The 15,395-nt window shown below is 38.9% G+C and overlaps 1 protein-coding gene across 1 annotated transcript in view; it reads left to right on the forward strand.

Moving 5' to 3' along the window:
- Nucleotides 1-15,395, forward strand: part of LOC126281994 (chondroitin sulfate synthase 1) — a 311,284-nt gene that overhangs the window by 267,500 nt on the left and 28,389 nt on the right. Inside the window, exons 4-5 of the mRNA XM_049981379.1 lie at nucleotides 10,470-10,610; nucleotides 13,603-13,783. Of these exons, the coding sequence (XP_049837336.1) occupies nucleotides 10,470-10,610; nucleotides 13,603-13,783 (322 nt within the window). The remainder of the gene's footprint in view (nucleotides 1-10,469; nucleotides 10,611-13,602; nucleotides 13,784-15,395) is intronic.

A 15,395-nucleotide genomic window follows, 5' to 3' on the forward strand; every position in this document is an offset into this window, starting at 1 on the left:
CGGCTTAACAGCAGATATCTCCTTCCGCGACAGTTTCCACAAATCGTAAATAAATCCTTTGGTACGAGATATTACTGTTGCGCTTCCATTCTGATGTTCAGGTAACGCTCGTATAGCTGCCAACTAGCATTTGATCAGTGTGTTGGACGTACATAAAGAGACAGAAACATCCATGCGAAAAGAATATGGTACATTGTTTCGATAATTATTACGAGTATTTTTAATTACCATTTACATTTAATCTTCCACTAAAATGAACATCTGCACTTATCATAAATGGTGGTAGATTTCGAAACAAAAATTCCGACTTGTGATAGGACGCAGAGAGAGAACTATTCTGCAGTATGCAAAATCTCTGTTAATTTTACTATCCACAGAGACCACTTGAAAATGAAGAAAAAATAATAATAATGGAAATACAAGTAACGAATTCAATGTACAGTAGCAATTTGAAACGAGTATTACAATTACGAAAAGCAGTTACTATTTAATGCATAGCCCTATATTGATAACAATTACAGAGAAGGATGTTCTATGTGAGTCTCCTTTATCATACGGACAGTGTCTAAACGAGAATCCATTTCATGGCAAATATTTTAAAACACAAGTGGAGTCACCGACCGAGTCTATTAGATATGCGCATTTTGAGGTCTGGTATTGTTCCCGGCTAAGCAGGCACGTTCACAAGGTTCTTTCATATAAAGATTTCGGTGGCCAAGAGCAGAACACAACGGTTTGGAAAACATCGATTTGAAACTGTAAGAATCTCCATAGGGGTTTGGGGGTAGATGTAATCCATGGAATCCCTGTCAAGATGGAATATATAGGAAATTGCTCAAGCGAGTACAGCTAAATGTTTTTTTTTTTAAAAAAAAACGATTCAAATGGCTCTAGGCACTATGGGACTTGACAACTGAGGTCATCAGTCCCCTAGACTTAGAACTACTTAAACCCAACTAACCTAAGGACATCACACACATCCATGCCCGAGGCAGGATTTGAACCTGCAACCGTAGCAGCAGTGCGGTTCCGGACTGAGGCGCCTAGAACCGCTCGGTCGCAGAGGCCGGCAGCTAAATGTTTGTAGAAACACTTAGCTCAGTGGAGAAAGGTGACCCGTATAGTTTTTGTGCAGGCATAATAAAGAAACATTAACTTTCGGTGAGTCGCGGTGATTATTTACACACGTTTTGGCTTCCGGCATTGACGTACAATAATTCGTGAGTTTGACGAACTCTTCCAGTTTCAGTGCCTGTAAATATGATACTTCCCGCACTTGCGCTGATTTCCGATTCACTGCACTAAAATCGATATTTTGAACCTTGTTTACATTTTTTGTAATTTTTATCAATGGATCGCAATGCATTAATAGTTAACCCGTTTGCAACTGCTGTATTAATTTTGATTTGCCCTGTATAACGAAATTCGAGAGCTACTGAAATGATGACTGAAGTTATGCAACGCTCGTTAAAGTCTCGAAAATCCTTTCGCAAAAATAGCTAGGGAAATATTCTGGGAGAGAGACTCAAAGAATTTGGCCCGGGTCCGTTGTTCATATGACGCGAGACGGCTCCCAGGAATAACAAAAATTTAATTTTCAATATTTCATACAGTTATTGACCGCATTTAAAAATTTAAAATGTTGCCATAATCAACTTATTAAGAGATAGAATATCATGTTAAAGATTTAATGCATAAGTGGACTATTGCAATTAGAAACAGTGTATATGTCTTGAGGTAGAGCAAATTACCCAACTACCAGTGTTTGAGAATGAGATCACTTACCGACTTTATCAATAACTTCAAACCTTTAGGACTTTCTTTCTCACTAACACACCTCGCAAAATGATGAAACGAAAAAAGTTTATGCTTACTACATTTTCGTTGTCCCTTCAACAAACTGTAGTATCAGGCACAACGCTTTAATTTATTACTTCTTTACTACTTAATCTATTCGCAACACACTTTGCAGGCAGTATCCACATACAGCACTGAAAATTCCAGCAAAAGTATGTCACTGTACGACAGACAGTTTGGGAGATATGGCGTTTTATACGTGGGAGTTCGATTCTTTAAACAATCCGTATGGGGATTTACTGGTATATCGCTAAAATATACCCCAAGAGAAAAAAATAAAACGACACATCACGAAGGAATCATCCGAATGGGTTGGATGTTCGTCTGTTGTTGTAGTTGTGGCCTTCAGTCCTGAGACTGGTTTGATGCAGCTCTCCATTCTACTCCATCCTGTGCAAGCTTCTTCATCTCCCAGTACTTACTGCAACCTACATCCTTCTGAATCTGCTTAGTGTATTCATCTCTTGGTCACCCTTTACGATTTTTACCCTCCACGCTGCCCTCCAATGCTAAACGTGTGATCCCTTGATGCCTGAGAACATGTCCTATCAACCGGTCCCTTCTTCTTGTCAAGTTGCGCCACAAACTCCTCCCCAATTCTATCCAGTACCTCCTGATTAGTTATGTGATCTACCCATGTAATCTTCAGCAGTCTTCTGTAGCACCACATTTCGAAAGCTTCTATTCTCTTCTTGTCCAAACTATTTATCGTCCATGTTTCATTTCCATACATGGCTGCACTCCATACAAATACTTTCAGAAACGACTTCCTGACACTTAAATCTTAAGTCTACATTTTATATCCTCTCTACTTCGACCATCATCAGTTATTTTGCTCCCCAAATAGCAAAACTCCTTTACTACTTTAAGTGTCTCATTTCCTAATCTAATTCCCTCAGCATCACCTGATTTAATTTGACTACATTCCATTATCCTCGTTTTGCATATGTTGTTGTTCATCATATATCCTCGTTTCAAGACACTATCCATTCCGTTCAACTGCTCTTCCAAGTGCTTTGCTGTCTCTGTCAGAATTACAATGTCATCGGCGAGCCTCAAAGTTTTTATTTCTTCCCATGTATTTTAATACGTATTCCGAATTTTTCTTTTGTTTCCTTTACTACTTGCTCAATATACAGATTGAATAACATCGGGGACAGGCTACAACCCTGTCTCCCTCCCTTCCCAACCACTGCTTCCCTTTCATGCCCCTCGAATTTAGAACTGCCCTCTAGTTTCTGTACAAATTGTAAATAGCCTTCCGCCCCCTGTATTTTACTCCTGCCACCTTTAGAATTTGGAAGAGAGTATTCCAGTCAACATTGACAAAAACTTTCGACGATTAATTCAAGAGAAAGAGCTCCACGAATTGAGCAAGTCAGTAACGTGTTGGTTCACCTCTGACCTTATAACACGAACAGCTATCCTGCTGGAAGATGCAATCACCTTCGGGGACCTCATCAAACATGAAGAGATGCAATAATGTTTACATTGTCCTACGTTGCCATGGTGCCTTCGATTACTGCTCATAACGGCCTGCGTCCGTGGTGCGGTGCTCGAAGCAGCAGTCGTTCGCCTGTATGTCGGTGTATCCGGACACCATCATGGTCCTGATGTTCGAAGAAACGTGATTCATCTGACCAAGAGACTATCCTCCATTGATCTACTGTCCAGTCTCGATGATCCCAAGCCCACTGCCGGCCGCGGTGGTCTCGCGGTTCTAGGCGCGCGGTCCGGAACCGTGCGACTGCTACGGTCGCAGGCTCGAATCCTGCCTCGGGCATGGTTGTGTGTGATGTCCTTAGGTTAGTTAGGTTTAAGTAGTTCTAAGTTCAAGGGGACTAATGACCACAGCAGTTGCGTCCCATAGTGCTCAGAGCCATTTGAACCCAAGCCCACTGCCGTTGTAGGTCAACATTGGAACACGTAACAGTTGCCTGCTGCGGAGCCCCATTCTCAACTATGTCCGCTGAACAATATGATCAAAGCATTTGAGCCTGCACCAGAATTTTACTCTGTCGCTAGATCTGCCTCAGGTCGCCGCCTATACCGGTGTAAAGCAAAGACCTCGACGTTCTGTGATAACGCGTGAAGCTGCAACTGCTGTTGCCTACTTTCTTTACGTCGCCACATTTCCGCGATGCCACTAAGCAGCATTCAGTCTCGGTTTGCGCAATGGTCTTAATGTTTTGACTCATCCGTGTACAGGGTGATCCGTTTGAGACGTCAGAAAAGACTAAAGTTATATTTCTTAAGTTAATACACTACTGTCCATTAAAATTGGTACACCAAGAAGAAATGCAGATGATTCATTGGACAAATATATTAGACAATATACTAGAACGCACATATGATTACATTTTCACGCAATTTGGGTGCATAGATCCTAAGAAATCAGTACCTAGAACAACCACGTCTGGCCATAATAACGGCCTTGATACGCCTGGGAATTGAGTCAAAAAGAGCTTGGATGGCGTGTACAGATACAGCTGCCCATGCATCTTCAACACGATACCACAGGTCATCAAGAGTAGTGACTAGCGTATTGTGACGAGCCAGTTGCTCGGCCACCATTGACCAGACGTTTTCAATTGGCGAGAGATCTGGAGAATGTGCTGGCCAGGGCAGCAGTCGAACATGTTCTGTATCCAAAAGGCCCGTTCAGGACCTGCAACATGCGGTCGTGGATTATCCAGCTGAAATGTAGGTTTCCGCAGGGATCGAATGACGGGTGGAGCCACGGGTCGTAACACATCTTAAATGTAACGTCCACTGTTCGAAGTGACGTCAATGCGAACAAGAGGTGACCGAGACGTGTAACCAGTGGCACCCCATACCATCACGCCGGGTGATACGCCAGTATGGCGATGACGAATACACGTTTCCAATGTGCGTTCACCGCGATGTCGCTAAACAAGGATGCGATCATTATGATGCTGTAAACAGAACCTGGATTCATCCGAAAAAGTGACGTTTTGCCATTCGTGCACCTAGGTTCGTCGTTGAGAACACCATCGCAAGCTCTCCTGTCTGTGTTGCAGCGTCAAGGGTAACCGCAGCCATGGTCTCCGAGTTGATAGTTCATGCTGCTGCAAACGTCGTCGAATTGTTCGTGCAGATGGTTGTTGTCCTGCAAACGTCCTCATCTGTTGACTCAGGGATCGAGACGTGGCTGCACGATCCGTTACAGCCATGCGGATAAGATGGCTGTCATCTCGACTGCTAGTGATACGAGGCCGTTGGGATCCAGCACGGCGTTCCGTATTACCATCCTAAATCCACCGATTCCATATTTAGCTAACGGTCATTGGATCTCGACCAACGCGAGGAGCAATGTCGCGATACGATAAACCGCAATCGCGATAGGCTACAATCCGACCTTTATCAAAGTCGGAACCGTGATAATACACATTTCTCCTCCCTAAATGAGGCATCACAACAACGTTTCACCAGGTAACGCTGGTCAACTGCTGTATGTGTATGAAAAATCGGTTGAGACTTTCCTCATGTCAGCACATTGTAGATGTCGCCACCTGCGCTAACCTTGTGTGAATGCTCTGAAAGCTAATCATTTGCATATCACAGCATCTTCGTCTCGTGTAAATTTCGTGTCTATAGCACGTCATCTTCGTGGTGTAGCAATTTAATGGCCAGTAGTGTATATGTGTCTCTGAGCAATTTTTTGTAGTGTATGTGAAAATGATTGGAGTTAACAATGAGTGACCATGCTCCTGGGGGCAATCCAACAGCGCGTGGTTCACAGCGTAAACAACAGATATCAGAAACACATTGTACGAAGTTGGCCCAAGTTAGCGCCCTCAGTGTCTTGATTGTTAAGTGAAAATTGTCATTATGCCATAACAACGCACTCAGTGTGCCGTATGGTATGCGAAATACTTGAGTGTCACAGAGACACAGCGAGCCTTCAGACGTCGATACAACGTCATCGACCCATTCTTTTTTGTGGAGGAGAATGTTTGTGCCGTCAGTTCGTGAAATGATCGAGCATCATGTGGTTCCTTAATTATGGCAACATGGGATACTGGACACCATTATCAATTAACATGACAGCGCTCCACCGCACTGGGTTCTCGTGAGAGAATAACTAAACCAGATATTCAAGATCGCTGGTGTGGCCATGGCATCCTAATGGCCCCGACTTAACGCCTACAGATTTTTTTTTGTGTGTGAAGCTACGTCAAGTCAACAGGGTATGCGCAAAGAATACATAATATAGTCGACCTACGGAGGCGGATTATAGCGGCCATTCAGTAAGTCATTTCAGAAATGTTCGAGCCACTTAACGCAAAATCAACGAGACGCATGGTCTGTCCATTCACAACGGCGGGCATGATTAATGCTAATATGCTGTAACAGAAACCTCAGACGCATTTCTTCTGTGACATATCAAACGGATCACCCTTTATTATTCCTCTATTACAAATCAACACTAGAAAGAAACCAACTGACACACAGTTTTCTTTGGGTGTCCCTATTTTTGTCTCAACATCCTTCCGCAGAACAAAAATGGTCCAAGGTTGCGATATGAACATCAAATCTCAGGCTTTTCAGCGTCGATACTCTGTAAATCACATTAAAGCGCCTGGCAGAGGATTCCTCGAACCACGTTCACAATAATTCTCTATTATTCCAATCTCGTACAGCGTGCATAAAAAACGAACACCTATACCCTTCCGTGCGAGCTCTGATTTCCCTTATTTTATTATGATGATGGTTTATCCCTATGTACGTCACCGCCAGTAAAATATTTCCACAGCCAGAGGAGAAAGTTGGTGATTGAAATTTCGTGTGAAAATCCTTTTAATGATGACCGCCCCAAATCCTGTATCATTTCAGTGACACTCTCCCCCATATTTCGCCATCTTACAAAACGTGCTGCCCTTCTTTGAACCGCGCAGCAGTACTCCACAAAAGGACGGACAAACACAGTGTAGGCCGTCTCTTCAGTAAACCTGTTACATTTTTCAAGTGTTCTGCCAATGAAAGGTAGTCTTTGGTTTGCCTTTCCCACAACAGTTTAAGTTGTTCATAATAGTAGTTCCTAGGTATTTAGTTTAATTTTTGGCCTTTACATTTGACAGTGAGCGAAGTTTAATGTATTCCTTTTACCTCTCATGAGGATGACCCAACACATTCCATTACTTAGGGTCAGATGTTAATTTTCGCACCATTTACAGATATCCTTTCTAAATACTTTTGCAATTTGTTTTGATCTTCTGATGACTTTTCTAGACGATAAACGATACCATCATCTGTAAACTACCTAAGACGGCTGCTCAGAGTGTCTCCTAAATCGTTTATATAGATAAGGAACAGCAGACGGCCTACAATACTACATTGGGGAACGCCAGAAATCAGTTCTCTTTCACTCGGTAACTTTCGGAAAGTTGCTACGAACTATCACCTCTCTGACGGGAAATCACGTGTTTCACGAGAACGATGTTTTTAAATCTGTGTTGAATGTATGTCAATAGACCGTTCCCTTCGACGTAATGCGTATTATCCGAATACAATATATGTTCCAAAATCCTGCTGCATATTGACGTTAATGATATGAGCCTGTAATATAGTGGATTATTCCCACTATCTTTCTTGTGTATTGGTGTGACCTGTGTAGCTTTCAAGACTCTATTTACAATAATATACACCTTCAGTACCTAATGACATCAATAATAATAATTGAAATGAAAATGTGAAAATCCAGTAGGCCTTGATCACAGCATTAATTTCAAAGGACCGTTACGTCGTTGGTATACCTGGGAAGAGCAATACGAGGGAATATGATATGGAATGAACTCACAATCTAATTCCAGAGTGTGACGCCTGTAAACATTGTGCAGTAATGTAGACAAAAAGTCAACTAGATCTGATAATAAAAAAAATAGGGACACAATTCAGAGATCTAAAGTACAAAACTCACGCATACCAATCGCGAAGACTAATAACAGCTCAGACTGAACAAGATAAAAATGTTTTGAAGTTCTACCTTTAGAATAGAAACTGCATCTATAATCTCGGGATGAGGATGCAAATTCCTCAGCTTTGGCGCAAAGTCTTCGTAATTATTGTTCCGAAGTATCGCTTTTCTCTGATTTGCGACCTTCTGTAGTAATTACGCTGTCTGTCGAACAGGCCGCCCTTTTAAAAGCGCCGTATTTATCGCTCCACTGCCGCTGACTTCACATGTGTGCCTCTGAATGTTCACACAAGTAAACCAAGCTCGCTGCCGCCTTCCCACGAGATGAAGAACTCGTTGCCAGCAATCAATCCACTTCGTTTCCCGTTGGTGAAACTCCGGCATCGTTACACACAACCTAAAGCGTGCTTTCTGATTCACGAATGATCGTCACACCTTGATTCACAAAAGATAAAATGCAATTAAAATTTTTGTGTTAACATCTAAATCCAGCTACCTAGTCAGAAAAATTTCATTTTAAAATGTGGTTTAAAAAAACATCAATAAAGATAATATAACAAAATAAATCCCGGTACTTCATTTTACTACGGCAATATTAGCTTCAATAAAATGCATTCATGTCTTCTGTAAGCTACCTGATTTTTAGATTCAGAAAATGTTCTTCAAAGTTCGCTATAATAGCTATTAAAGTCACATGTGGTAACAACTGTTTCATTCACCCCTGATCACTATTACAAGGATACTGATAAAGTTGTTACAAAAAGACATAATTCATACATATAGACACTTTCATACTTATTGGTCTAGTTTGACAAGTATGGGGCAGGTGGTTGGCCAGTACTTTGTTATAGGGACCACCCTCGAATTTGCCTGAACTATTATAGAGAAGGAATAAGAGCCTCCATCTTCATGTACACAAAGTTCGACTGTTTAAAATGGTGCAACTTAATTTGGTTTATTCCTATTGTACAATATTATTTTGTTTATGCATTCTTGCAAATAAGTTATATAAAAGCTAGTGCTACACTGTTTGTCAACTCTAAGAACTGCACACACTACACACATACATTACCAGCAGACACCAGGACCATGTCAGTGATGTTTGGTTTCATGTTTTGTGTGCCGCAGCTTCCACTTTGCTTGTATACAAAAGTGAGCTAGCATTTCTTCATAATGTGTGAGATGTTAGTTCAGAAGAGAGTAAGATGTTAGCATTAACAGCTGCAGAGCTTTGGTGTAAGCATTTTTGTTAAGAAAACTTCATCATGCAAAATTGTGCTTTCAAATGACTTAGGAGGTGTTTTATCAATATTACTGATGTGTGTTGCGTTTGTTACCAAATCTGTACTCAGTGCTATGTAAGTAAACATTCACTGTGTACTATGTTTTGCTTAAATTGTACTTTTTAACTGCTTTTTTAAAGTAATTGTGTTTTAGTAGTCTCCTTAATTACTCATGGAAATTTATTGTATAATTTTAACTTTGGCTGAAAATGCTGTTTTATGTTTTACATTTATTGTTTCTTGGTAAGTGTAAGTTCAATATAGATCTTGTTCTAAGATGTAATTAAAAATCCCCAATGTTTTTAAAAGATTTTCACAATGATCCCTGTTACTATTTTTTGTTATTATCCTTCTGAACCTTCATTGTAGTTTGAAAATTTTGTTCGTATTTTGAGTCGCAAATAGGCAAAACAAATAGACTGTCTTGTTGTGCCTATTTGTGACTCAGCATTTCTGATTTATGGTGAGTAGCAACTTTTCTTTTCATAATATTGTTATGTCACACCCTGGATTTTCCATTGTTTGATTTTTGTTCATTTTTTCCCCAGAAAGGAATTTCATAGCTAGGAATCAACTGTTCATACGAGTAGTACATAACGAATAGCCACTTTCTGTTACATACTGATGACAGAACTCTAATGCAATTAAAATAAAGACAAACACTTTATACATTAATATATTTACATAAAGCACATTTCAAAAGGAAACAACCACTAAAAATTATGGATGAAATATCTCCTTATGAAGTAGCAGCAGACTGGTAGATTCACAGTTTCTTGGAGTGTATCTTTCTCCTCTTTGCAAGAAAGAGAGGAATGGATCTGAGGCAATAGGTGTATTATGAGATTAGTAAGGACCGTGGCTCAAGGGGAGAAAGCAAGATAGGATGATAGGGATAACAAACGGTGGGTTGGGTGCAGAGACAAGAGGAAAGTTTATATGTGGTGCCATTGTTGTCCAGTCAGTATGATGCTCATCCAAAATTATAATCACATATGCCAACGTCGCTTTTATTTGCACGGTTTAGTGTTGCCATCTAAAAGCATCCTTTCACTGAAATGAAGGTTACCCTTCTACTGATAAACTGTGTCATTCTTGTTGTGAGTGGAGGTCTTCATTGGGACATGTGATAGCATAACTCATATTGAATGGCTGCTACTTACATTTGAGTAGGAGATTATTCATATAAAAAGACATTCTTATGGAGCTTAGTTGTTACTAACAGTTAGTGGGTTGCCAGCATGACCATAGACTCAAAGAAAGATTTATTTTTATATTTGTGCTATCTGAATTTTTTCTGTGGATATTTTATGTATTGTGTTCATGTGTGTAATTTATTCTGCATGTGTGTAATTTATTCAGAGCAGTGAATATGGAAAATTTGGTTTCAGATGCAGACAATTCTGTATCACAACTCCAGTGGTAGTGCAGCTTTCACAGGCAACCTGAAGCAGAAAGAAGTTCACAGAGCAATTACTCTGCATCCTGTGAAACACCATGAGCAGATGTATAGAATACACAATTACATGCAAGTAAGATTATTATTTCTGAACCACTAAATTTAGTGAAAATATATTAGTTCTGCTCACATTGCTACCTAAAACTTTAAGTTCCATTTTCAGTATAACTTTATTTATACTGTGTAACAAAATGATAATCATTGCTGTGTTGTTGCCACAGAGCTAATTTACATATGAAGAGTGGAAATGAAAAATGTTGTGTCAAATCTCATATTTGTCAGCAGAATCACAATGTATATATTTTTGTACATAACTTATTTGTATCCAAATTATTGATGAAGTATGATGATATCATCTCATCACAGAAAAAAATTAATAATAATAATAATAGTGAGACACACAAGAAATTAAATAATTTATTAAGAATGTACTAAGTGCCATACCAGAAAACTAAGGCCAATAAGAAAGCTTTTGTTTCAAGTGTCTTTAATACAGAGGCACCATGTTATATTTGTGACAGTGTAAATATTGAAATACAGCATAATATTTTAACCAGTAGAACTAGAGTCAAGAAAAACCAGATGACACTTCTTTTACATTTTTACAAGAGATAACATAAATAAATTCAGGGGAAAAAATCTGTTGGTGTTGACTTCTGCTTTTTATGCAACTCCATTCGTGAAATCCTGGAAGCCATGGATCAAGGTTGCTGAGTAGATGCAGTGTTTCTTGATTTCTGGAAAGCTTTTGACTCAGTATCACACCTACACTTGTTATTGAAAGCACTGTCATATGGCGTATCAAGCAGAAATTGCAAAGTTTACTGCAAAACTTCCTGTGCTGTGAAGGAGGTAATGGCAACATCGTCAACAGATCTTTCTGTTTTGGAACTGATAAACATGGCTGGTCTTCTAGCTTAAGTAGGGCATGGTGTATATCTCCTACAGTCTTTTCTATTTCGAAAACATCGATATTTTTCCATTATTCTGTTCCAGAGTAAGAATTTTGAGATGGATGAGTATGAGACCGTTTGTTCATACTTAATTTGGAGATCTCACAGGCCTGCACTGACAACAGTGTTTCAGAAACATCTTTAAAATCAAAGAAGTCAGTTGCAGGCATTGGGATTACATGGAATGCGTTCATAGTTTTAAATAACTCAACAAGCTTGTGCAAAACTTACGGGACAAAGGCCCTGCTTACTTTTCCTCATTTGTCTACAGTTGCAAAATCTCTGTTGCAGCTCAAAAAGCTATTCCCACTCACCTCTCACCTAAACCTTGAAACCATCCCAGGCTGCATGGAGGAGGCCTTGATGCGTGGCACTTGGAATTCTGCAGGGAAGCTCTGCTTGGCACAAAGATCAAGTGCGATCTATTAATAAATGTTTGAAACATTTGTGATTTAACACTTGGAACACCATGGCACTGAAAATGCATTTTGCGTAAAAATGGCACTTCAAATGTTTTCCATTTCCACTCTTCATGTAATACATCGCTTTTTATTTTAACATTAACTAGTTATAGTGTACTAATGCTTCAGGTATCTTTAGTCTGCCAAATTAACAGACTCACAACTTTTTGAATGCCTGTGCCTCAGTATATAAAGAACTTTAAGGAAAATTAATTTATATTTGTTTCCTCATTCAGTATTTTTGGTTTAATATTAAAAATCAATGATTTGAGAATAAAAAATTTATAACCAGCATACACCACAAAGAAACAAAATAACTCCCAAAAACTATTTTTTTCCCCTTTTGATTAGTTGCTCATCATGTGGCATAAAATGTGTTTATTTGAGACTGTTTGAAATAGTTTGTTATTTTCAAGCAGCCACCTGGTTCCCTTCTTACCCTTTTGCCAGTGGCCTAAGCACTATGTTCTAAATGTACTCTCCAATTCAGTGGGCAGCTACAGACACTATTGGAGGTGACTGGAAACTGTTACTTTGCAGATGGCTGTGTGTTCTTTTGAGTACAGAATGATTGTCATAATTTTTTAAGCTGGTATAATGCTTGCTTGTGATGAAATATTGTTTTATTGAATCTATTTATTTTTGTGCTGCATGGACGTCATTTTTGCTGTACTCTGGAAGCAATGGTATGTGTGAAAATAAAAAATTCAGTTGGGTTACCATTAGTAGTTAATTTTGTAGTTACACTTTACAAGTTCATATTATGCAATGGCATATTGTTTCAGTCAGTAATGGCACAGGTTATGACTGCTATTTTAACATACATTGTAGCAATCACAGAAGTAGAGAGTGCAATGAAAGAGATCAAAGGCAAAAGAACAACTCTGCATTCTCTACTTTCTTTTTTGTAGGACTTATTTGATTATTTCCCGGTATGATTGAAATTATTTAACTGGAAAAGAAGTTACAAATTTTTCATTATCAGTTTTCAAGTTAATTGTTTAAAGATAGGAAACATGATTTGCTGAACATCTTTCATAATTTATGTTCATACCACAATACTTAAGAGGGTGATCTTTTTAAGTAAAGCTTTGAGAATTTTTTCTTATTTGCAGATGCAAAAATTTGCCATTTTCTTACTTTGGTAAGAAATATTAGAATAATTTGGCTAATGTGGAGTGTGTCCTGGGGCAATCTCTACAGATGAAATAAGTGGTAGGGGATTTTATGTGAGCTGGAAGACCCAACTCTGTTTCATCTGGTCCTTTAGGGTGTTTAGCCAAGATGTGAAGTTGAAGTGTGTTAGTGCTCCAATGGAGAGTTTAGGCGCAACAAAACACTGAGTAGTGTTGTGCCTTCAGAATTTGTTTTAATGGGGTGGCTGAACAATCTTGTGATTATCAGCCTCCAAGTGGTGCTAGCATCAGTGTACTGATCCAAGAGGGCAATATTTTGGAGAATATCAACTCACTGTACATGCATGTTCAGTAGCCCTTAAAATGATTTCAATCACTATCCCTTTCTTATTGGACAAACCATGTTTGTTTAAGGAAATACGTGTTTAAAGTGATCTCATAATCAGTTAATTATCTTTTGTGTACTGCTACTTGAATTATGCTAGTGTTTTAAATTGTGTTCACTAATTTTCTAGGCACTGAAAGTTCAGGATCTGCAACAAGAGAGCATTAATTTGCATCGTGATATTATGGCTACCATGAAATACTTAAATGTACCACCACATGAAGTGGCTGATGTATTTATAGCAAAGGATACACCTCTTTTTCCAGCCAAAGAGGGAAGTCCACATTATTTGGGAGATTCAGCTATGCTAGGTAAAACAAATTTTTTATTGGAACTTTTTTTTATTCTTGCACAAGAAGACTGAATGAATGGCCATTTTTGGAAATTCCAATGTATTCTGTTTGTCCATTAGCTTCCCATGTTTCAAGATAGACTGATAAGCAATTAAATGTTATAATACCATTTGATGAAGGATTGTTAAGTAAAAAAAGCCCTTTTATATCAAATAGTGTCACAATATCCAACTGCTATAAAATGCATTATTAAATCGTAAATATTTAATAATATCAATCCACATGGCATATTATGTTTAGTTGTCTAAATAAACATAATTTATCATTGTCATCTTATGTGGTTTCATAACACGACACATTGTTATGTGAGAAGATGAAGAGTGGGAGTGAAATGATGAATATTAAATTGTGCTGTGCCTTGGTCAAAATCAGTTGATAATACACTAAATTACGACAGAGGTGGCAGATTACAAATGCATCTGACTGTTGATAGAAGTACATAATTTTTAGTACGGTGTTTGCACTAATAACTTATTCAAGCTGTTTAATTGTAATCTAATTATTTTAAAAGCTTTTGTGACCTACTGTGTACTCTTTTTGTCATTTCCAAATGCATTTCCCTATAACACAAGCTCAGCACAACATGTATTTAAGGAAAACTTTAGATTCACTAGCTTGTTGTTAAAGATCAGATAAATTCCTGAAAGAAAAGCAAACTTATGGCATATGTTACTCAGAGATGTATGAATTTGTCTATGAATATGCTTGCTTCTTAGCAACGCTTTGTCATTACGCTTGTAGAAAGGGACATATGGTAGAGCTAGATCTGGATCCACTTTCCACTCGTTGATTATTCCTATTGATGAATTTCACAAGAATATGAAAATATTAACATTCAGAAATTGTTGGTGTTTTTGTGTATGCTGAAGTTTGTTTCAGGGGAAGCTACATGCACATCTGTCTGGTGAACATGGGTCCCTGTGCCTTGCAAAGAACTATTTCCCTTTCCAAGCTACAAGTCTAACCTCAATTACAATATATTTGCAACCAGTGTCAAAGGAAATCCTCTTTTTACGTTGTAATTCAGAATGTCTGACAGAACAATTTGCCTGACTCATTACAAGAGGCAATTTGGATACCTCGCCTCAAACCAGGAAATGACTGAATGTATGCCAGTAGTTATTGAAGTGTTGCCTTAATGAGCTATGTGGAAATATCCAAGAGCGCATAGTCAACTGTTGTCTGGTATGGATATTATAGACCAGTCGGCTCCTTAGCCACTCACAGTTTGGATTCAGGAGATGTCAATCGACAACGTGATCCTGTTAGAGGTGGAAATCCAGCAGGATTTCCTACATAAAAAGCATTGTCAAGGGGTATTTTTTTGATGTCATTGAGGGATACAATACTACTTAGAGCCACAATATTGTCAGTCAGCTACGCCATTGGGGCTTTTGTGGCTCCATCCCCAGCTTCATTCAGTCCTTCCTCTCAAGACATCTTTTTCAGTACAGAGTCAGTGATGTGCCATCAAACAGTTTCGTGCAGGAGAATGGTGTTCCCCAGGCAGTGTTTTAAGTGTCACCCCCTTTGCTATAGCCATTAACAGTATAACATCCACAGTAAGGAG

The sequence above is a fragment of the Schistocerca gregaria genome, chromosome 7 (genome assembly GCF_023897955.1).
Source record: "Schistocerca gregaria isolate iqSchGreg1 chromosome 7, iqSchGreg1.2, whole genome shotgun sequence".
NCBI lineage: Eukaryota > Metazoa > Arthropoda > Insecta > Orthoptera > Acrididae > Schistocerca > Schistocerca gregaria.